The sequence below is a fragment of the Marmota monax genome, unplaced genomic scaffold (genome assembly GCF_021218885.2).
Source record: "Marmota monax isolate L192 unplaced genomic scaffold, Marmota_monax_Labrador192_F-V1.1 WCK01_AAM20220418_F8-fsc00197, whole genome shotgun sequence".
Lineage (NCBI taxonomy): Eukaryota > Metazoa > Chordata > Mammalia > Rodentia > Sciuridae > Marmota > Marmota monax.
In genome coordinates this window covers 1370777-1396481 of record NW_026694815.1, presented here as the reverse complement: position 1 = coordinate 1396481, position 25705 = coordinate 1370777, and the positions used below count along the sequence as shown (strand labels likewise).

At 33.0% G+C, this 25705-nt stretch overlaps 1 protein-coding gene across 5 annotated transcripts in view; it reads left to right on the top strand.

Moving 5' to 3' along the window:
• The window catches only part of Msr1 (macrophage scavenger receptor 1), a 77749-nt gene that overhangs the window by 3079 nt on the left and 48965 nt on the right, over positions 1–25705 (top strand). For all 5 annotated transcript variants that reach the window (XM_046425962.2, XM_058573128.1, XM_058573130.1 and 2 more), the window contains exons 3-6: positions 9677–9783; positions 11742–11855; positions 17201–17610; positions 22250–22436. In XM_046425962.2, the coding sequence (XP_046281918.1) occupies positions 9681–9783; positions 11742–11855; positions 17201–17610; positions 22250–22436 (814 nt within the window). In that variant the 5' untranslated portion in view covers positions 9677–9680. The remainder of the gene's footprint in view (positions 1–9676; positions 9784–11741; positions 11856–17200; positions 17611–22249; positions 22437–25705) is intronic.

The window sequence follows — 25705 nt, the reverse complement described above, 5'->3', positions numbered from 1 at the left end:
TTGTCTTCAGGAATTACATGATCTAGTGCATGTATCCAAACAGGTGTAATGCAGATTGAATACCCTAAGGAGCATAAAGGTGCTGTAGATAACTCCTGAGAGAATATAGGAGAAGCCAAATTATTTCACAGGAAGAAAGCACTATTAAAAAATCCTCATAGAGATGCTAGAATTTAGGTTCATCTTTAAGACTGGGCAAGATTTACACAGAATAGGATGGGGGTTGTTGTTGTCACGGCCATGGTAGAAAAGTCACAGGACTGAGATTCTAAATGTCTTGTACAGTGTTCAGGAGTTTTTGTTTGTAGTAGCTAAGGACTGATATGCTGCAAATATACTGCCTGTTTGCATTTAAATCTCCACACCCCACTTCAAGTTATATAATATCAAGGAGTTACATGAAGCTTCAGTAAGAATAAAATATTTTAAAAATGAATTTTAAAATAATGGTGATTTATTTGCTGATGCTTTTTGTGTACCAGGCAATTTATTTATTGATTGATTGATTGATTTGAGAAAAAGGAAAAGATTTATTGCTTTGCTAGCAAAGGAGAAACACCTGGAACTCCTGTCCCAGAGGCTGTGATTCTGCCAATCAGCAGGAACAGGTGGCTTTTAAAGAAGTAATTTAAAGGCTACATTTCATGTATTCTCTGTTGGAGTTGTAATTCAATTGATAATTTGGGAGATAGTCATTTCCGAGATCTGGTACCATCCCAAAACCCTGGATTACTTCTTTCCTATGGTGGGTATGTGGTCAAGGACAGATTAACTATGTCTAGAAAAGAGAAGAAAGGTAATCCTGTTTCCCCTGAGATTAGGGAGGGGGAGAAATTAGGGAGGCATAGGGAGAGAGGAAGAGAAAGAAACATGTCCGATTTAAAAATAAGTTTCAGTGGCAGAGCAGCAAGGGATATTTTCAAAGCATAAAGTGTACCACTGTTACAATTCCCCACTTTCAATTTCTACATTCCATTTCTATGGAAAAATGAGCATTGGTATCTCCAAGCTGCTTCCTGCTGAAAGAGGGCAAAGTTGAGGAAAGTAACCCAAAGTCCTTGTTCTCTATCAGGTGGAGCATGGACAGTTAAGGGTATTGAGCATCAGAGCAGCCCAGAGGTCCACAGTGGCAGATGCCAGGTAACAGGACAAGGAATATATAGGGCAGGGATCATGCTAAGAAAATAATAATCCTAGACAGCAAAGCATTACTTTTTTTATAAACACTTAGAACATAAGCAATTAGTACTTCAGCCAGTCTCTGCATACCATGAAGACAGTAACTCATAATCATATTTATGAAAAAGCGATCAAGTTTACCATTGTAGGAGGAGAGGAATATTTGTAGGTCTATAAAATCAGACTCAAATTAACTCAGGACAAACTTGAAACTCTAGAGTCTTTTGTGATCATCATTGTTAGGCACTCCCACACAAGTACTCTTTCTTTATAGCCTCCAGCTTTACTTACCTTTGTTGGGCTGACACAAGTGTATATCTTAAGCTACATTAAAAAAAAAAAAAAAAAAAAAAAAACTTGTTTTTCCTTTTCAATATCCATGTAGGACTGTGCTCAGGCTATACTCTCCTGCCAGGTGTTTAAGACCAAGTAGGTCAAAACTGACTTTGTTCCTATCTACTCTTAAGAGTCAGCTGAGATTCCTCAGAGATCATTCTTGGGGATGCATGTGAATCCTGTTGGCTTCTTTAGCTTTCCTCTACCAGTGGTGCCATGTGCCAGGACAGGCGAGGGTCCTGTTGATCATATATGGCTTCTCTTGGAAATATCAGGGATATTTCCATCTCCAATGACCTTCTTCTTTGCAGAATGTGCACTGTACCAGGCAATTTACCAAAAATATTTTTAGGCCTCATAATAATAATTTTAAACTTGATATTGTAATCATATATGAAGAAACTGTGATTCAAAATTTAAATATTTTCCTAAGATCACACAGCTAGATAATGTCATAGCCAATATTCAAGTCTAGATTCTGATTCCAAAATCAATGCTTTTTCTTCTTTACTCCCAAGGATGAATACCACTGCCATCAGGTACAATATAGATGCTTCTTATTAGAATCCTTCTAACAGACATATTCTTTAAGGGTAGAGCAGTTGGCTGTAAAGATATATTGATTAAAAAGTTTACCTATACTTTCAACTATTCTAACAAAACCGAGGCTTTTATTTTTAAATAATAAGGAAGCTTCCAAAATAACTCTCCTAACTTAATGTGGAATTGATCTTAAGAATGTGCTGACACATCTAAACAGGGTACAATGTTAGAAGAATATACACCAAATTTAAAAAGACATGTGATAACTATATGCTACAGATAGAAAAGTTATTACACACACACACACACACACATTAAAGCTGACCTGGAGATGTCCAGCAGTGGATATGAATTGACAAAAACCCAAGAACTAAGATAAATAATCAATACTTACATGGAATATCTCTTGGGTAGTAATAAGAAAAAATGAAAATAAAAGCCACCTTGAAGTATCATTTTAACTCTTCTTAAAATGTAAATAATTATTAATTATAAACATTGTTAATCAAGGGTGCTGAATTTTGTTCAAAACTTCCATGCTCAATATGACATAAATATAAATAAATTTTAAAATAACAGGCAGTAAATTCTGAGAAGTTCAAGATAGTTTTCCTTTTGCCTGGTAGTTCAACATATATATGGCAAAATATCCTAAAGTGTTTGAAAAGAATAAGGACAAATTATGAAAATATTTACATCATAATTGTATTAGCAAAAAGTAGCCCTTTGGATAAAAAGGGGAAAAATTAGAAAGAAAAAAATTCATTATAAGAAAGTGGCTATATAAATAAGATATGTACATATAATCAATGAATTATTAATAGCTCATTATTTTAAATATAAAAAAATCATTTGAAGGATAAAAATGCTGATATAATTTTAAGGGAAATGCCTAATACTAAATAATTTGAACTGTGACAGCAACAATATAACATGGATGTATATGTATAAAACTCAAGTTTCATAGGAAAAATGAAGGTATTCTTTTTCCAGTGCTATGATAATGGAGTGACAGAAATTTTGTTTTTACCTTTCCTTTAATATTGTTACAATATTTTCACAAACCATATCCAAGAAAAATAAAGGGTATGGTTTCCAAACACATTAACCTTGAAATGCTTTCATTATGGTTTTCCTGTTTTTGCCTCTGTAAACTTTTCACCCTCTCTATGAAAAGCTGATATTGCAGAGATGTGTTTCACTTCTCATGAGAACATGCTTTCAATAGTTTGTACAAACCCACAGGATTTCACAATCCTGTATAGGTGCATTGACATTTGGTTGGAAAAGTAACTTTGGTGTAGTTGCTTTTTCTTTTAACTTTGGAAATGATAGTAAAAGGCACACTGGAAAGGTGAGTGTTGTCTTCTGTCTGCTAACCAGGCCCTCCCTTGTGTATGTGTTTTAATGTTATTTTAAAAATTATAATAGAATAGAATTGAAAATATCTGGTAATTCTAATAATGAACACCTCTGAAGCAAAATGAGGTCATTGAGGGTGATTTTTTTTTATTTCAGTTTACAAATTACATGTAATTCAGAGAAAAAAAACTATCTTCCAATATGTAAGAGAATTTTAAAAATATTTTTGAATTAATGAAATGTGAAATTTTCTTCAGGCATACACCAAGATATGAAATTTGGTCATCTTGCAAAATACTTTTTTTCATCTGTGCAATTTTTTATATAATATGTATATAATGGATACTTCATAACTGTAAGAAACTCTCTGATTACTAACTAAAACATTGAAAACCCATATCATGCACCTAACTTGGGTGAGAGAAGACACACAACAAATAAGACAAATAAGGGAATTTTATTTGTGTTAGATGATGACACTTTTTGGAGGAGAAAAATCAAGACGGGAAGGGAAAAAAGAGGTAAGATAATATGATATTTATTTTCTGATTTTTCCATCATTGTTTCTGGTTCATACTTCCCTCCTGAATGCACACATAGGAACTCCACCCACCCTTAGTAGTGGGTCATAAGACCCTTATTATTACAGAGGGGTCCTTCCTACACTCTGGTTAGAGGATTGCTTCACTGAGAGGATTGCTTCACTGACAGGCCAAGAAGAATCTGAGTAGACAGGCCTTGCTGGGTTTCCTCACTCAGACTACCAGCCATCATGCCTTCATAGTGCAGTGAAGGACAGATTTTGAAGAGTTTCCAGATAGCTGAACATGTGCAGGTTCTTGGAGAGTGGAGCACCTGAAGAGAGCATGGAAGCTATGTGCCTCTTCTCCCATACCTCACCACATACATGTCTTCATCTGGCTGATTATTGGTATCCTTTTTACAATATCTTTTTCAATACACTGGTAAATGTGTTTCCCTAAGTTCTATGATCAGCTCTAGTACATTAGTCAAACCAGAGGAGGAGATTATGGAAACCCCGATTTTTACTTGGTCACTCAGAAGTACAGGGAAAACAATTGCGACTTGGGATTGACATCTAAAGCCAAGGTGGGGTAGGGGGCTGTCTTGGGGACTGAGCTCTCTACCTGTGAGATCTGATGTTACCTCCAGGTAGATATTGTCAGAACTAAAATGGAGTAGAGAACCATCCGCTAGTGTTGGCTGCTGCAGAATTGCTTGCTTGTTGGTGAGGCAAAATCCCTACACCTCTGAGGTCACAGAAGTAACCTGTGTTGTGAGTGTCACAGGAAAATTTGAGTCTTGAGTGATGGTAGTGAATTTGCCTTTTGTATGTTTATGAAGCAAAATGAGAAGGTTATAATTCTAAATCTGATGCTCAGGAAAGGCCTCCTTTTGGGGGGAGCAGGGGAATGACATGATGTATCTACTGGAGAGAATCGCTTGGGAGACTGTGTGGAGAAGGAAGTATGGAGTAAAGACGAAGTGGTAGATTAGAGACCTAATAAAATAGTGAGCAGGATGAAAGAAGATAAGACTTGGACAGGGTGAGTGGGGGAATGGTAGAGTTGCAGTCAGCTTCTGCATTGGCATATGGCCAACAGGATCTGATGAGGAATGGTATGTGGAAGATGAGAAATGAGAGAGAAAGAAGACCTCTAAGTGTGGAGCAGGTTAGAAATCTAAGTAGACATGTTAGGCTGTTGCATATAAGGGTCTAGAGTTCAGTGGTCTGGGAAAGAGGTAAAAATGGGAGTGTCCCCACCCGTGTAGGTAGTATTTAAAGCAATGAACCTAGTAATATCACCAAGGGAGTGAATATGGAGAGAAAGGGTTACAAGAACTGTACTCTAGCACACTATGGTGTTGAGAGATGAAAAGATGAGGGGGAATACCTAGGAAACATTAAAACTCCACTCAATGTGCCGCAGTCTGGCTGGGCACAAAATCAGGAGCCACTCACAGCCTTGTAGATTCAAACAGCAAGTCTTTATTCCCGAACTCACACCGGCACTCTACACACGTTCTGGGGAAATCCACTTTCCGGGCCCCAATCACATTCTGGGCAAAATCCCCGGGAACTCAACCAGCAGGCGCGCCTGAGGCAGCAGGATACGCCCTATTCTCAGCAGGGTACATCTTAAACCTGGAACCGCCCTAAACCTGGATTGTCCTAAACCAGGAACGCCCTAAACCCCCATCTGCCCTAAACCTGGATCCTCCCTGGTCCTTGAGCAAGGTCACCTTACATGCAATGACACTGCAAATGACCTGGGTCATGCCATGCATCATTCTTACTTAGCAATGGCCCTCAGCATCAATGTACTGTCCCAGAGCATAATCAGCAAATCTCTTCTCAACAAGAACCATGAACATGACCAGCTTTCTGGTATACACACAGATCCTTTCATTTAAATTTTATTTATTTTTTTTTGTGACTTTTAAAAATTCTTTTGAATTATACACAAAAATAGTATATTTTGACATATTTATATAAACATGGAGTATAACTTTTTTTTAATTAAGATCTCATTCTGTGGTTGTACATGGTATGGAGATTCACTGTGGTGTATGTACATAGGAAAGTTATATCAGATTCATTCCACTGTCTTCCCTATTCCTGTTCCTCTCCTTTCCCTTCATTACCCTTTGTCTACTTGCTGATTTCCTAAGAGTCTGTGTCTGCCTCTGTGAACCAAATGAAACAGCTCAAATCCAATATGGCACGTCATGGGTGTCATTGCATGTCTTGAAATTCTATTTTTCCCCCTCCTTCATGACCCTGACCACTTTTTTGCTCTACTCTTATGGTATCAAAAAGTTCTCCCTTGTTTTTAGCTGGGTCTTCTTTTAGTCACCTATTTCTCTCTCTTGGGTTTTTGTCCTGAAAAAGTTTTTTTTGTTTGTTTTTTTATTGTATGATTTGATTCTCCTACAATGTTAAAATATTCCATTAGTAAACTTTAATTTTCTCCTCATTCTAAAAGCTCTTAGATTTTCCCCTTAATTTTCTATCCCATTGTTACCATTCAAGATGCCTGGTTGAGTAGATAAAAATGAGCTAAAATATAAAAATTAAGATAGATCATAGGAATGGATTCAAGGAGGTCAGTAGTTGTATGTAAGTGGACATGGGTCATGAAGGTGAGTGGGGTCTGGAAAAAAGCCCTGGCTTCTGGACTGAGTGACTGTTCCTCTAACTCTTTCTTCTATCTTGCCATATGCATGACTGTATCATGTGTTTCCACAATGAAATAAGATGATGATGACATATGGTTATAATAATAGATTATATAAATGGGTAACATGCCAACACTGAAAATCCTCGAAAACGAAAAGATGGGTTGGTGTGAAAATTGCACCATTATCTCTTTTTAAAAATCTGATTATGAAACATGAGATTCAAGCTGGATAATTACTGGCTTGGTTGGTACACAGCAAGTAGTTCAAGTCATCAAAATAGATGAGACCCCAAAAAGAATATGTAGAAGGTAAGAAAAGAAAAGTAACAACAAAAAAACACCAACAATACTATGACAGCAATGTCTATACTGGGTCAATACCTAATTTCTTTTTATGGAAAAAAATATATATCTTATAGTTCATGATGAACTGCAGTACATTGTCCTAGAAAGAAAAAAAAAATAACAGAACTATCATACACCAGAATTGTCAAGGGGGATATTTTTAATTCATCCACCCACACATTAGATTTTGGTGTTCATCTCCCTTCCAGTCCCCTATACATGTCTGAGGTGTTACACAGACCAAATATGGCCATATAGGCTAAAGCACATACAGACACTGATTAGCGATTTTTTTCTGAAAATTTTAATGTTTTGCCAAAGAAACCTCAGTTTATAGATATAGGCATCTGTGAACATTTCTTATAAGATTTAAAAATTATAAAATTCCAATTATTAATTTCTTATTAACTGAAATAATTATTATCATTAGTATAAGCTATAAAAATATAGATCAAAACTTAAAGAAAAGCAAAACTGAATTTAATCTTTATATCAGGACAAAAGAGATAAAATCAAAATGTTTAATAGACAATATTTACTATCACTACTGAAATTAATCCAGGTTACTATAGTCAGAGCATGTTATATTTTACTAATTTGTATAGTAACTTCAATATATTTTGGAAATCCAGATTGATTTATGCAATCAGAAAAATGAGAGAAGTCAATGAACAGGGTCCTGCCAGATACAAGCTCTAAAGCCTCTCGCTTGGCTCTGTGCCCTGAACTTCAGTTTGATGATGCTGATCGGCTTAAAGTCCCCTTATTGTTCATGCCTTCATGCTTTTAACGTTAACTATTCTGCAATAATTTCACCCCCAATTTTTGCTTATTTTTTAAAGTGCTCCCCAAATGGCTTTTTTTCTATGTTTTTACCGTGATTACCCAGTTTCCCCAAAGAGTAAGTCACTCCCTTTGGTATTATGCCTGTGCCTTCTTTGTAAAAAAAAAAATTATATATAGGTATATATATATGCATATATATTCATATATAAACATATATATGCATATATAAAAATGTATTATGTGCATGTATATACATACAATTATCTATAATATATAATATATAGATATATACACATGTGATATATCATGTGTATATATACAAATATATCACAATGCCAGGTGATTTTTGATAAAGAATACAGTCTTCCTAATTAGTACATAAATAAGATCTTTGAATTACTAAGACTATTCCATATAGATTGATCTTGGCCTCCTCCTCAGTTGCACAGAACTTGTTACAATGACTTGATATATAACCTGACATAATGTCAAATTGTGTAGATAAAAATACATTTATGCCTTGATAAAAGGCCAAGATTAGATCACTGCATCATCATCCTGGAAATTTTCATTTCCCTTTCCTTTAACATGTAACACGTTTAAGTTTTGTTATATAAGAAACATTCATACACGTTTTAAAGGCTCTCTTACACACACACACATAAACACACACACACACAGAGTGATTTGAGAGATACTGCCACACAAAATTTGATTAATCTGTATTGTTGTTGAAACTCATGAAGATTTTTTTTTCCATAAAAACTAATGTTATTCAGGATGCTTGTAGCACAGTGGTTCTCAAAGAGGGTATGTTTGGAAATATATAGAGTTGAGGTTTGTGTGGGGTAAAAGTTTTGCAAATTATTGGTGTTACAATAATTTAAGAGATATTAGTGGCATTTAGAGGGTGACAACCAGAGTTGGTAAATATTCTACACAACTAAGATGGTCCCTAATTTAAAAAAAAGTTGTCCTAACCAAAAAACAAGCAATGTTTGTTTTCTTGAGAGAATTGCAGTGGAATATGGTCAAATCCAGTGGCTAAGTGGTACAGCGAAAATGCAAACAAATGCAGGTTAGGAACAGGACAGAGGCAGTGTCTCAACAGTATAATTCAGTTCCAAGGAAGCTATCAAAAGACTAAGAATGTAAATTAGAAAAAGAAAAGCCATAAAATCTGAATCATAAACAAAAACTATTTGCCAAGAATCTATCAGAAGAAGCACACCTCTTCACATTCTTATATTTTCCAAACATCCATCTTACCTCATACACAAAAGCAAAACTAATATATAAAACCAGTGCCCTATGAAGCCAAATCATTCATTCAACAAATATTTATGAAATATATTCTATGTTCCAGGTTGTTTTAAGCAAGTGAACAAAAGCAGACATAATATCTGTCCTTATGTAGTTCAGTTTAGAGATATTTTAGGCTTTGTTTTATGTTTCTAAATTACTTTGGTAAGATACTTTGGTAAGAAAAAACTGACTTACAAAGATATGCTTAATAAATTCAATACAGAATCTCTGATAAGAGGTCACAGGAAATATTTGTTCCAAATATGCATAGCTATTTGTTCTAAGGGAAATTATAATATTCTTTTCAGCCAGTTTTTTGTCACTTGGGAAAAAAAATTCTTTTATCTAAAAATCCTACCTCCACTCAAACTCAAAGACACACCATCTATAAACACTGAGACACGTTTGCACATTGACAGATTCGTAAGTTCCACATAAATCTCTTTATGGGAAAGTTAAAATTTATGTTTAATACATTGTTATATGTGACATGTGTATTCATTTTACTAATAATTGTTAAAATTGAATGTTAATGATAAATTTCAATTTGAAACATTAGGAAAAAAACCCCTAGCCAATTCATGTGGAATTAATATATTTTTCCATGTGTTTGATAGAAGTATGGAGCAGCTAGATGGCTTTCCTGATCAACTGGAGGACCTGGATTCCTATTCAGAATCTGTGAAATTTGATGCTCGCTCAATGACAGCACTGCTTCCTCCCAGTAAGTAGAAGGGGGACAGAGTGCCTATGGGCAGCAGGTGCTTGCTTAGTTTTTGAGGGCCATGCTAACTGCCACAAATTGGGTAGCTTAAAGTTTCCTCAATAGAAATGTTTCTTTCACAAACTTGAATTCCAGAAGTGTTAATTCAAGGTCCCTGGAGGTCTCTGCACCCTTGTAAAGGCTGAGGGAAAAATCATCCCTGAGCTCTTCTTAGCTTCTCTTAGGCCCTGGCAATTCTTGGTATTTCTTGGGCTTGTAACTCTGTCAAACTAATATCTGCCTCCTTCTTTTTTCCCCTTGTGTAACTCTTTTATTTTATATTCTTATAAAGTCTCCAGTCATTAAGTTAGAGCTACCCTAGTCCAGTATGACCTCATTTAAAAGTGAGTATATTTGCAAAGACACTATTTCCTATTAAGATTACTTTCTTGGGTATCTGGGGTTAGGAGTTCAACATATCTTTGGGGGGCACACAAAATGTTCTTGACAGATGAAATAGATGTTTATTCAGGTTATGATAAAAGCTCAAAGTATCCAACTCTGTCTTTATAGGCAGAAGGGGGCAGGACAGAATTGTTTAGAATTCCACCAAGCCTTAAAGGATGAATATCCATATCCAAGGGAATGGGTGGAGAAGGAAGAGCAGTTAGAGAAAGCAGCACACACAAAGCTACAGACTCGTATATGAGTTTTTACTAAGGCAAACCTGGAATATAGCTCTCAACCCCAGCTGTGTGCAATGCTAATGATTGATGGGAGAAGGTGGTACCAGTGACATACACATTTAAAGATAATAGTAAGACCAACTATAGACAAAGATGCTCCATGATTGAGGAGGGAGGACAAAGGCATTGGGAGCAGGAGAAATAAGAGAAAAATCTGAGTTATTTAAAAGATAAACTACTCAGAACTTGTGATAATAAATTATACATGAGAAAGTGGATGACCCATCGGCTTCAGGTTTAGTCAACCTGAACGATGGAATATCCCATCTTGCTTCTGTTATGGGTTATTCTTTTTCTTATCCCAGCAATCTTTCCTTTTCTTTACTTTTCAAAAATTTTCTTTTCCTCTTGATCCTTCATAAAGCATTATTGAATAACATGTCAAATTTTGTTTTTAAATTAGAAGTTTGCAAACAGAAAGGAAGTTACTTTTTTATTAAACAATAAAAGAAATAGCCACAGAAAAGAAAATTTTAATGAATGTTTTATTCATCTAATCAGACAATAGTCTTCCCAAACTACTAAGCTTCCCTTGTATGTTAATGTATTTCTACCACAATTATCTTTCCATTGTGTGAATCACTGTTCCATATAAATGCATCAGGCTACAAAGTTATTCTTAATATGTTCTGAAATATCCAGAAGATGAGCTTCATTGATTCATTTCAAAATTTAGTCAGCATGTAAATTCTTTTATTTCATTTTTTAAAAATTTTGATATTATATTCAAATCATAAGGTACACAAATACAAAATTATTGAGATGGAATCCATAAATAAATATTTTGCCTAATGGTCATTGAAAGTAAATATTTCTCTAGTTTCAAAATATGAAAAAAATCATAATCACGTTGCTTGAGGAATTTTATTTGACCCAGAATATATTCCCATGTGAAATATGCAGAAGAAAAATATTTATGCCAACATATGTCAGTACCAATATTAAAATTTGCCAATTAATCCTCCCAAATGAGATAAGCGCAACTTGTAGAGGGTAGTAACTTTCTCTTGGACTTTCGGTAAATAGATAAGTGAATCAAGTGTTCATAGTCACACCTGAATCAGCTTTTCCTATGCCTGTCCCTTTGTTTGGTACAGAGTAACTAAAAATCTAGTTTTCCTTTGTTTTGTTACAATAGGCTTGGTCCTAATCATATAACTAGAGATTATAAAATTTTAATCACATAAGAGCGGAAAGTTTTCTAACAATAGTTTTGGCTTTTGTTTTTTGTAGATCCAAAAAATGGCCCTGCCCTTCAAGAGAAACTGAAGTCCTTCAAAGCTGCACTAATTGCCCTTTATCTCCTTGTGTTTGCAGTTCTCATACCTATCATTGGAATAGTGGCAGGTATGGAATTCTAAAATATTGAAAATTAGCAATTCTTCTTGTGAATTATTAAATGTAAAAAAAAAACAGCATTCAGTTTTCTTTTAATATGGTAGATGCATAAGGAAAAATTCATGTATAATTATTTCCTCAAGTTTGTTAAATTAAAAAATAGATTCTGTGCAGCCATAGTATAGAGATATTCCTTATTTATTTTTCCTGTAGTAATTTCCAAAAGTAAGCCCTAGAATCCACTTCAAATAGCCTTCACTTATAATCACACAAGAAAACTGTAATACATAATGGGGGGAAAAAAGGCAATTTTTTAAAAAATAAAAACTTTTTCTTTTTCTTGAAATAAAAGAATAGATTCTGAAATGTTAAGTGGAAGCAAATAGATATTTTCAAATTAGAAAAAAAAAACAGAATAGAAAAGAACAAAATAAAACATAAACATGTGAAGATGGGAAGATTTTCAAAAATCTGTTACACTCCAAAGTTCTATGTATATAGGACTAGCAATGGACCATAAATTTCATTGCCAATGTGAAGTATTCTAGTTTCCAATGTGAAGACAAACATGATCATTTGCACTGACAATGGATTTACCATTAAAACAAGGCTGTTGTTCAGAAGATCTTCTATGTCTAGTACTGAGAGCAGAAAGAAATATTCCCACTATAAACCAATGCCTTACACCTACCTCTTTAGGTGCAGTTTTTACAATTAACATGATCTCATGCTTCATGAGCTATTACTTAAAATATCTCTAAAAATAACACATTGGCATTCTTTCACATTGAGCTCAAGTATATTTTCCTTTGGGGAGTCTGACTTGGATTGGGAATAGATTTAAGGATATTGACAAAGGCAAATGGCTTGTATGTAGTCTATATATACATGTAAATGTTTTTCTCCTAAATAACATTTTTATGAATTTGATGAATTTAAATTGGCATTTAAATTTATATGTCTTGTTGCTGTCCTCTTCTTTATGGCTGGGAAAACATATGGCCATATGTTCTGTCAAGAGATAAGTTTGGAAGAAGATGCATTTTTATGTCTATATTAATCAGCTTAACAAGAATATACTCCTGAATAAAAGTTCAAACTTCTTTTATTAAGAGGCAATGTAAGAGGGGGTATTCCAAAACAAAGCCAAAATTCCATACCAAAAATATAATACAGAAACAACAACAATTGTAATAGCCCCTGTCATTTTTCTTTTTTAAACATTTACTGTGTTTAGTTACTAGGCTAAAAACTTTCCCCAAATTTTCTTACTACACCCTTATACTTTAAGCAGATGCTATAGTGTCCTCATTATCTGTACAAGAAAACTGAGATTCCTCAGTAATGGAGCTGGAGTTCCCATCTATGACTTCTGAATTCTAACCTTTATGGTCTGCTGTTTCTCTAGGTTTTTATAACAAACTTGAATGGTCAGTAAAAGTAAAATAACAACAGCAACACAATGAGTTGTGATAATTTTAGCCAAGAAAATGGTTTCCTCAGGAAAAAAATTATCTAATATTTTAGCCATTAAAATACAAATGAAAACAGAAATTGAACCATAACATCCAAACCAACAAGCAAATGCACTACAGTCATCTAAATAAAAGGATCTGATATATCTAGCAGTAAAAAAATCAACTTCCTGATGAGACATAGTTATCTGTATGCTATTTGTGCATCTGCTTATCTCTAATGTAAAATGCATAACTGAAAGATGCATCATTGTTTGGGATTATTAACTACACCAGAAATTGGATACATTTTATTTTTTATATAAATCACAACCTACGGAGCCAACCTCAGGAACTGAAGCTTCTGACAGTTCCATGCAGAAGGCAGGCAGAAGTCTAAAAAGATTTCAGGGATTCTAATCAAGGCCCAAATACCTGGACTATTAGAAAGTACTGTAAGTGTCAACATATTTGTTCGAGAGTTGATAACAATTGATCTGAAGTAGTTTGTTTCCTAAAATCACAATAGGCACACATTAAGATTGACAAGAAGCTAATATATTCCAATATTATTGGTTTGCATCAGTACCAAATCCATGAGAATTTGGAATAGAACTCACTGTATCTGTCATTTATTCATAATAAAATATTGATAATCCATTTATAACTTAAAGTTGTAGATCAGAATATTTTAAAAATGAACTAAAATATAGTACATATCTCCATGTGACAAAAAATATATTAATATAGACAAAACATATGCCTAAGATAATAAAAGGTACTCCTTTTGGAAAATATGAATTAATGAGCCCAAAAAAATAATTGCACGTGAAAACTAAATGTGTTCTTAGTTATACAGTTTATTCCATATGCTTCCTGTCCTTAAAGAAGCTGCTGAAACATTGTGAGAGCATAACACATAATGCTTTCGCATAACAATAAAATACAACCTAGAATTGATGTGTATAAATTGCTCCTGAAATACTAAAAATTCTTATTCAACACAATATAAATTTTGGATAGGAAAAGATATTACCAACATGAAAGAGTAAACATGATCTGTAGAATCAAATATAACCCTCTCCCTAGATCTTTGCATAGGCCATAAAAGTTTGTCTCCTTTCATATATGAAATAGGAAACTCACAAAATGCCAGCACTCCAATAAAAATGAAAGAAATGAACTTCTGAAAAGGAATGAACTCTGACCTTCTTTACCTCACTATATGATAGCATTAAACATTTTTAAAGAAAGGAAAGTTTAAGTTAGTTTCATTCAGGTTAAGGAATTAATCAATGTTGTGTTTTTAAATCTATAAGCAAAAGATAAGCCTTTATTGTCAACTCTTTTTCAATTTGTTGCCAAATTGTTGGCCTTTTCTAAAATTAGTTCTTCTCTTTCCGTACAGTGAAAAAGACTAACGTTAACTGCATGAAACAAAATTTTTTTTCATGAAAGCAAAATGATGTGGTGAGCAATTAGAGTAATTCACCTAGTAAAATAAAGCACAGTGACTACTATATTCATGGGAATATCCAATCCCAGAAAAATTTTTATATTATACAAAATTAATTTTCTAAAGTTAATCAGTATGAAGCATATAGATAATTGGGTCACATATATTGAGTTAAAAATTATAATGACAAATACCCTGAAACTTATCCAATGCCTATTACATGCCACAAAGTGGTCTAAACATTGTATATTTTATTTATGTAAACACTGAGATAACACTAGATAATATTCCATTTAAACAGATAGCAAAATAGAAGCACTGACAAATTAAATAACTTGTTCAATGCTTGTCCAGTGTCACACTTTATAAAGGGCAGAATCAGAGTTGCTAATGATGGAAGTTCTACTTCATAATCTAATCTTAACTGCTACCCAAGAAGCAATAATTATCATAAAAAGAAACAAAAAGAAAATTTTAAGAGGCGATCCAAAATTTTTTCCATATTGAATTTAATAAATGTAATGAGATGTGGCAAAGAAATACATTTTATGTCCATTTTATTGATAAATAAAGAAATACAGAGTAACATACATTTAATACAGCCTCTATTGTAGATCATATTAAAAATTTTACCTGAAGTGTATTAATTCAAGTAAGTTGATAGTGAAGGACTGTAACCAGGAAAAATATAACACATTTCTAAAAATTAAAATTGCATTGCATATTAAATATAGCATTTCTCAATATAATAATATATAATATAATATACTATATATTATATTATATATATAATATAGCATTTCTCAATATAATAATAGCAACAATCATTACACAAAGTTTTAACTAAAGGTAGTGGCTACAATGAACTCTATGACAATATCTTTCATGCAGAAGGCATTTTGTAATTGAATAGATTTGAAATATGGGCCCATTTGCTGCTATGGGATTTACATGCTTTATTTCACCAGATTTACCACCACAACTAAGGTAAGTATCTCTTTTGTATCTTTGAGGAAATCTAAGCAAGATACTCTTTTTATTGCTCCCTAATGTCATATATGGACAATCTGATGCATCCAAACTAACAAGAATGGGACTAATATTTGTGTACATGAAAAGTCTACATTTATGGAGATATAAGTATACATATATGGAGATATAAATATACATAAGATACAAAGAACCATTGCAATTTAGTTTTAAAATGACATTTAACATTTTTTCATTGTGTATAATTGTGTATTATTTTTATCTGCAAAGTTAATGCTTGTGACTTATTTTTCTTCTTTCCTTTTAAACAAAAGAGCATATTGCTTTAGAACATTTTGGAATGATAATTATCTTGTTTAGAGAACATATGCCCATTTGGAAATATGTATCAGCAATTCAGTATGTTCCCCAAATGTCATTTAATAGCAATTTTTTTCTTCAGTAAATAATTTATCACAAGATTGTTCATCAAAATGCCAGATACATTACTGGAAACAGAAGCAAACTAAATGTAGGTGGGCTATTAAATAAATCTGAGATACCCATTCATAGAATACAATGTAGTTAAGAAATTATTTTCGTAAAACAATATTAAATAATACTAAGAAATGTTTATGATATTGCATTAAATTTAAAGTAGCTTCCAGATTTATATAAAATATTTTTATTTCAAATAGTAATATGATAGTAGAAACAGAGAACAAGATTTGACATCTATACATCAAGATATTCGGAGTTTAACTTAGAATAGTAAGATGAGGATAAATTATTTTTTCTTATTATCCATATTTTCAAAATTTCTGCTGTGAATATATACTTTATAACAGGAAAAGAAGAGTTTGATGAAAACAATATATTTTTTAAATGTAAGAAAGTCGTTTTCCCAGTTTCCTGCTCCACCAACTGGGAGTTGAACCTGTGAAAACTAAAATGACAATTCTCTTAATTCAGCTTAAGCTATAGGATGAAGAAGATGAACAATTAATCCACAAAAAGGATGATGCTCCTACTTGTGCTTCACCTTTAACTACATATTATTTTGGTCAATATCATAGCTAACTTGTCCAACCTGCTTACCTCAGAAAATATATTGAGCATTATCTCATTATATCCTAACAATAGTCTGTGGAGTATAATATAACAGATTTTATATTTTTTAGAATGTTCTCTTACTGGAAAAGCTGAAGTTAATGGCCAGGAAGATTCATATAAGCAGAAATTCAGAAATAATGACATAATCCTGGAATAAATTCTTATGTAAAGTGGGAAAGGGAGGCTGTGTGCTACTCAGTAGTATACTATTATTCACATGTAGCATATTTAAAATAAATACAGGGTTTAGGCTATTATCCCACATGTAATTAAAATAAAGGAAAGGAATTAAATGGAGTAACATAATGTATACTTTTAAGAACACAGGTCTTGACTTCATTATTTTTTACTTAAACATGCAGCTCATCTCCTGAAGTGGGAAATGAAGAATTGCACAGTTGATCCAATTAATGCAAATGATATATCTCAAAGTCTGGGACAAAGAAATGGCACTGAAGCTAAAATGAAATTTCAAGAATTTGTAATGGAAAGCATGGTCAACATGGAGAAGAGAATCCAATCTATTTCAGATTCAGAAGCCAATCTCATAAATTCAGAACACTTCCAAAATTTCAGTGTGACAACGGATCAAAGATTTAATGATAATCTTCTCCAGCTAAATAACTTGGTTTCCTCAGTCCGGGAATATGAGAATGCAGTAGGTGAAATCTCCAAGTCTTTAATAAATCTGAATAGCACCTTACTTGATTTACAGCTCAATATAGAAACATTGAATGGCAAAATTCAAGAGACTACTTTGAAACAACAAGAGGTAAGAATTATTGTATTTGAAGGCCATTTTCTGGAATTAAATCTATCCAGATCCTGTTTCTTCGGGCAGTCCAGGACAAGGAGAGTTGCAAACTCTGTTTCTACATCATCGTATTTACCTTGGCTCCTCTGGCAATCTTTTCTAAAGTTTCCAAGTGGATTTATCTAGTGCCTTCTCCATACTTTCAGCAAAAGGGATAATTATCTTCCATTAGATGTAGTCTCTTTAAAGGTATTTTCGTTTTATAAATACTATTGCAGTGTCTTGTTAGATTGTCTAAAGCAATTGTAATTTTTAGATTATTTTAGCAGACCTGAAGAGGTAGGCACCCTGTATTTGTAAATTTTATATAGATCTAATATTTTATCATTCAAGAATGGAAACCTTATTTACCTGGATATTTTTTAAAAAATCAAATTTTAAAATAATTTATTTTGCCACTCCCAAGAGGCACACTCATGTTCTTATGTATACAAATAATTATATAAAAAAAACGAAATTTTGAATAATTTATATAATGTTATCTTCATAAGCTCATAATAGAATAGTAATGTATGCTTATCATTTTTATTGTTGGATTAAACATGCTAAGTTTTCTACTTCTAGGTTATGATATTCACTGATCATTGGGAAACAGCAACAAGAAAAACACTAGCATAATGGGGCTGGAGAATGATCAGAGAGTCCCCTATAATAAGAGAACAAGACATAGTGAGACCAGTTATCATCAAAATTTCTCTGTCAAAGGTCAGGTGGCAATATTTTACCTTGTAAGGACCACACAGTTTTTGTCTCAACAATCTGATACTGCCATTGTCACAAGAAAGCAGCCATTAGCAACATGTAGAGAAATGAGCAAAAGCTGTGAAACGATCAATATTTATTTACAAAAATAATCTGTTGGTTGGATTTGGCCCAAGGACTATAATTTTTCTGTCCTTTGCCCTAGACCATTCCGTGGTTAATTCTGTCAAAGATCTAGATTACTCTGTACTTATGAAAAAAAAAATTAAGAAACAAGTCATCAATTATAAAATTTTATTTTTATCTAGTAATATCATTTGTTTCTTTTCATGAACAATAAATGTTTGACCTAAACTTCACTACTCACTTGAAAAAAAATAATCTTCATGTTATAAAATACCTAAGGCTTATGCTTGTTATACGAAGCCTGTATTTCTATCATTAGTTAAGAAATGCCAGCATCATTGGAGTGGATTTTATTTGAATAGATCCATTCTTGATTAATGCAATTATTTTCTGTATAAACATATTACAACTACTGATTTTAGAAAATGGACATCACCTGTCTAGCAAAGTTACCACTTTGGATGAACACCAACTAAACTACTGACTGAGAATAAACAAGTTAAGAAATAATGTTCTGCACATATATAATTTGTAAGATTCAATCACTCTAAACTTTTTTTTTTTTTTTTTAATTTTCCTCTCCTTAAGAATGTCACAAGACAACGGCATGAGTGTTTAAATATGGGAACTCTGTTGGCAAGCCTCATTTCAATACCAACCTTGATGTCCTGCTCCTCTTTCATGTCTTTCCTTCTCAACCCTGCTAGTGTTTTTTCTCAGCCATTAATAAGGATCTGAGCACATCAAGACAGACTGGGATATCAAAGATTCAAGCTAAGGGGAGCGGGTAGTGGGAGACACAAAGAAGAAACCTTCCAGAGAGTTGAGGGACACAGGAGACAGACAAGAAGATGAAATGTCAGTTACAGGAGTCGACTTAAAGTTGGAGAGAAAAGAAAAGAACTATTATTTTATGTAGAAACAGGATTAGAGGCTCACGGGGGTGAGGTGAGAGGAGAGAGAAGCTAGACAAGATGAAAGAACAAAGACACTGAATTTGGCAATGTGCTAAGTCCAACAGAGATGATAGACTGTATTTGAACCCACTGTTAGTGAGGTATTCTAACCAAATTGAAAACTTTTTGAAAGAAGTAGACATTCTGGACATATTTGAAGTGATAATCATTAGAATCAAAGCCTCATGATCAACAAGCTTTTCTTAGTTTGGATAGATTGCTTTTATATTTTGCAGGGAGTTTCAGCCTTCCAAAAGTGGGTGCAAATAAATAACTGCAAAATCCTCAAGCTACATACATTGTTAAAGGTAGTAGTCACTTGCAGCAATTTAGACACAAAGTTGGTAAGTTGGTGCCATTGAAAGTGCTTGCATGTGCATGCATGTGTGCTTGGAAAACAACCTTGATGCTTTGATCCCCATTGCTTGAATAATTTTATTGATCTTTGAATCTTGATCTTTTTTCCTGTGGTGCTGGGGAGGGAATCCAGTGCCTCACCATAGTAAGTAAGCATGCTACCACTGAGCAACAACCCCAGTCCTGATCTTTGAATCTGTAGCCCAAAGAGGGAATAGGCGATTAAATGAATGGCCAAATCAGCAAATGCTGTTTGTTGAAAATGCTTATTGGTAATACCCTCTTACTATCAAGGATGACCAAATATTGATTTGAAAGGAAAAAAAAAAAAAGAGCACTGGTACCATATGAAAGAGGGTGTGGAATTTGTCATCTCCATTTTTCATGGAGATGACTTTAAGATGAAAAAATTACATATCCATTTTTATCAGGGCCACTGTTGATAGAGTGTGGAGAGTATGCATGGATATCCTCAAGAAATACTTGTAAAATTATAAAGAATTCCATGAGTATTTTTTAAAAATCAAATGCATTTTCCATCTTTTGAATGCAAATAATTCCAAATGAAACTTGTCAAATGTGAGCAACATGTGCAGATTTTTTAAAAAAGTGAATAAATATGAATAAATAGGTAGCTTCAGCTTTAGTATGAAAAACAATTGATTCTAGGTATCTAGGAAGTCAAATTGCTAGTTCTCTGACCTCTGCTCTGTGGACTTCTGAAATTACCTGACATATTTCCATCAATTTTTAGCCACTTAATACAGTTGACCTTATTTTATCATGTTGCTATAACAGACATTTCACCATTCCATCTTTATTATATATACCATTTTGTATGAAAAATGCTAAATGACCAGGGAAGGAGGACCTGGAGGGTAGAGCTATTCTAATGTACAGCAAGGTTCCTGGTGGAGGGAGACATTGATTGAACAGACAGGACCTTCTCCTTAAGAAGAGTGCCATGGGAGAGGGAAATCTGGGTAAACCTTTGTTTCTTGATCTTTGCCATCTTGATCCTCTCATCTCCATTTGTCCAGTCCAGTCCAGAGAGGTATAAATTTATTTTAATGCATGGAGAAAGAAATAATATGCTACTGGCTTGTTTCTGTGTGCAGAGGGAAAATAATAATCTATCAACAGTTGAACATGGAAATACTTGTAAAATCATAAAGCATACCGTGAAGACAGGATGGGATAAGTGCAGAAGAGAAAGAAAGAAAATACTACCATAACACATTAGAAGACTTGGTGCAACAAAAATAGAGCCTAATGCCTGAAGAGAAAATTCAGCAAAGAATCTGAAAAGAAAAGTAATAAAGAAAAGCATTAAGGGTCAGGAACTTGATAATTGGATACTATAATTTCATTATAGTTTGAAAAGCAAATTAAGTCACAGTGATTTATTATGTATCTGCTCTTACTCTCCAAATTTAAATATGTTGATGGTACCTAGTATTTGGATGCAAAAAGCGAGTACTGATACAAAAAAAGTTAGGAAGAGAATTAATATGGTAACATATATTTAGAGAGCAGTTTTGCAGTATTGAATAAAAATTTTAATGTTTAATCCCTTTGGTCAAATCTACTTCCAGGAAGCTGTTCTATAGAACTTGTATGAAAATGTAAATGTATATAAAATGGTGTTCATTGCAGCATTGTTTAATGTTGTAAAAAGGGGAACAGCTCTAATCAATAAGAATCTTAATTAAATTTTGAAAAATACACCCAATATGGTTCCACTTTTATTGGAAGTGTCAATTTTAAAGACTCTAATAGGTAAATTTTCTTAGTATATCATTGCACAAAGATTAAAAACATATTCCAGAGGACAGTATTCTCTTCTCTCGTTTTTACACATTCTCTACATGTATACACATACATGTACATAAATATGCACAAAATATGTATGTATTTGATATTGTAAAATAATAATGAAGTCTCAATAACAGAAGTATAAATAGTGTAAAGTAAAATGCTACTAATTGAACATAAAAAATCTATCCTCAATGTTCATTACCACTGACAATTACAACATTAAACTTTGGTTATTGCTACAAAACAATTTCATACATAAATCTAGCAAAGTCATAAAATAGGAATAAGTTGCCATTCTAAATACACTCAAAAGAAATTTGACTTCAGATAAACTATCTTTCACATTTTGATATGTACATATTTGGAAATAGAAGCATAATTTAGATATATATTCAAATGATTTTTTTGTTGTTATTTTTGACTGGGCATATAAAAATTTGTCCATATAGTCAAAAGAAGAAATGTTTGTAACCAAAGAATCATTATTTTAAATACAGTCTCTCTAATTTTCATGTTCTTATTTCATAAGATTCCTATAATATGTGCTATAAAAACCAGAAATTCCAAAATTTCTTGAACTTACATATTTGATAATTTTGTGTGTAACAAAAGTTGTGAATGCTCACTATGTTTTACAGGAAATCAATAAATTAGAAGAACGGGTACACAACACATCAGCAGAAATTAAGTCTCTAAAAGAAGAACAAGTTTATGTGCAACAGGAAATAAAAAGAGAAGTGAAAGTATTGAATAACATCACTAATGATCTCAGACTGAAAGACTGGGAACATTCTCAGACATTGAGAAATATCACTTTAATTCAAGGTAAAATGTCTTGTGAGTCCTCCAAATGACACCTTAAAATGCACTGACATACATAGAGATTTGATATTTAAAATGCAATGGTTTAAAATAGTTTTCAAACATACATACATTTCCTACATTTCTGCACAGCAGAAAGAATCTTAAGATTAGATCAAGACATAGTAAGATAATCAGAAGCATCAGTAGCTTGGTATCCTTGATAAAGGGATAAATAAATGAAATACCTCCTAAGATCCAATAAGCCTTTCACTGTTGAAATTACCCCATTTATACTGAAGAACAGTGTAAGCTTTTCTGTCACTACAAAGTTCTTACATGTTCATAACCCAAACTTGTTAATCCTGTCTGTCAATATTTCCATACTTTTCTTACCTCTTACCTTACTATATAATTAATTAAGAACTTTGTTTGAACTCTCCAAAATAGTGATAATTTGTCAATTTCTGCTTTAGTTCTCATTAGTAAAGCAAGGAGAATTGGATCATACTGATTTTAGAATAATATAAGTCACTTTAATTTTACACTAGCTTTTAGGTATTTTTACAGCATAAATATTAGTCCATATTTTGCTTCAACTTTTGATATCCTTTGCTCTAGCTTTGTCATTTGTAAAGCACATTTATCTTTTATTTTTTTTCTTAATCTTTTTTGGTTTGCTTGTTTAATACAATGTGATAATTTCTTTTCACTTTATTTATGTTTATCATCTTATTTTATTTGTTCTTTTTAGTTATACTTGACAGTAGAATGTATTTTGATATATTAGACATACATAGAGTATAACTTATTCTAATTAGGATACTATTCTCGTGGTTGTACATGATGCTGAGTTGCCCTGGTAATATATTCAAATATAAGGTTAAGAAAGTTATGTTCTATTAATTCTACTGTCCTTCCTATTGCCCTCCCCCATTCCTTCTCTTTTTTTTTTCCCTGTGTCTAATCCAGTGGACTTCTATTCTTCCTCTTCCCACCCTCCCTTGTTGGAGATAGCATTCACATATCAGAAAGAACATTCAGCCTCTGTTTTTTTTTTTTTTTTTTTTTCGGATTGGCTTATTTTACTTAGCATGATATTCTCTAGTTCCATCCTTTTACCACTAAATGCCATAATTTGATTCTTCTTTATGGCTGAGTAATACTCTGTTGTGTATATATACCATGTTTTCTTTATACGTGCATCCATTACATGATCATCTCATAATTATCTCATAGCTTGACTATTGTGCATTGAGCTGCTATAAACAGAGATATGGATGTGTCACTCTTGTATGCTGATTTTAAGTCCTTTGGGTATAAGCTGAGGAGTAGGTTAGCTGGGTCAATTGGTGGTTCCATTCTAAGTCTTTTAAAATGGATAGTATCCATACTGCTTTCCATAATGGTTGCACCTATTTGTAGTCCCACCTGCAAAGTATGAGTACCTTTCTCCCCACATCCTTGCTAACACATATTGTTGTTTGTATTCTTTATAACTGTCATTCTAACTGCAATGAGATGGAATCTCAGTGTAGTTTTAATTTGCATTTTTCTAATTGCTAATGATGTTGAACATTTTTAATATATTTTTGACCATTTGTATTTTTTCTTCTGTTAAATGCCTTTTAGTTCCTTTGCCCAATTATTGGTTTGGCGCTTTTTTTTTTTTGGTGTTATTTTTTGAGTTCTTTTTATAACCTGGAGATTAATGCTCTGAGCTGCAGGTGGTAAGAATTTTCTCCCATTCTGTAGACTGTGTGTTCACATTCTTGATTGTTTCCTTTGCAGTGAAGAAGTTCTTGAGTTTGATACCATCCCATTTATTGAGTCTTGATTATACTTCTTGTGCTTCAGGATTCTTGCTGAGGAAGTAGGTTCCTAGGCCAACAAGATGTAGTGTTGGGCTTACTTTTTCTTTTAGTAAGCGCAGAGTTTCTGGTCTAATGCCTAGGTCCTTGATCCACTTTGAGTTTTGTGTACGGTGAGAGCGTAATTCGCCACATCAATATACTTAAAGACAAGAATCTCATGATTGATTATCTCATTAGATGCAGAAGAAACATATGCCAGAATTTAGCATCCATTCATATTCAAAACACTAGAAAAACTAGGGATAGCTAGAAGATACATCAACATTATAAAAGCTATATACACTAAACTTAAAGCCAACATTATTGAAAATGGAGAAAAATGAAAGCATTCCCTCTAAAAACTGGAACAAACAGGAATAACATTTTATATTTATACTCCCCAGCCATCCCCCACCCCGCAATTGTGTTTTATGTTTCCTTTCTTTTTCTTTCCTCTCTACTTTGGGACTGACATGAAGTTTCTGTGAAAATTTTGTAGTGTATTTTTTTCTTCTTGATTGTTGCCTGCAAAAGTTATTCTAACCCTCTAAAGTCAATCAACATCTTACTATACAAGGAAACAAATGTTTCATCTGATGATCTCCTTATGGTTTCCTGCTGTCTTTTAATGTAGTTATTTCGGGTTTTGTTGTTGTTGTTTGTTTTTGCTGGAAATTTAGTCATTGTTTTTCTTACTTTATACAGGCAATATTTATTGATATTTGTCTATGAGTTTACCAATTGTTCCACATTCTCAATCTCAGCCATCCATTCTGATGTCATTTTCCTTCTGTCTAAATGTATATCTTTTAGAAATTCATTTAATGAAAGTCCATTGATGGTGAGAGGTTTTGTTTTCATTTTCTCTATTTTATTCTTGATATTTAAGATTGTTTCACTGTACACAGATTTCTCAGGTTGACAGTTATTTTGGTTATTTTTGTGTTATAGTTGTTCTTCAGTATCTATGAGGTATTGGTTCTTTCAAGCAAAATGGTGGATGCTCAGCTGAATATGTAAACTGGCTTAGGATTTGTGCGTAACTTATGTTCAATCTCTTATATAGTTTAAATCACTGCTAGATTGTTTATAATACTTAAAACAATGCAAATTCTACATAAACGTTGTCATACTGAATTGTTTAGGGAATAATGTCAAGAAAAAAGTCTTTATATATTTAGTACAGATGAAAAATTTGGGGGGGGTGGTCAGTTGGTTAAAATCACACATGCCAAACCTAGGGATATAGAACGCTGATTGTATTTTGAAGAAATTGCTCCCTTGGCTTCTGGGCTTTCCTTGTTTCTCTTAAAATGACTGCTAGCAATCTGCTTATCCTTCTTTGTCTTTAATAGCTTCAAATTTATTAATTAGTGTGTTTTTTGAGAATTTATTTCTTTGAAATTTGTTGTATTTCACACATTTGGGGATTACTTGAGA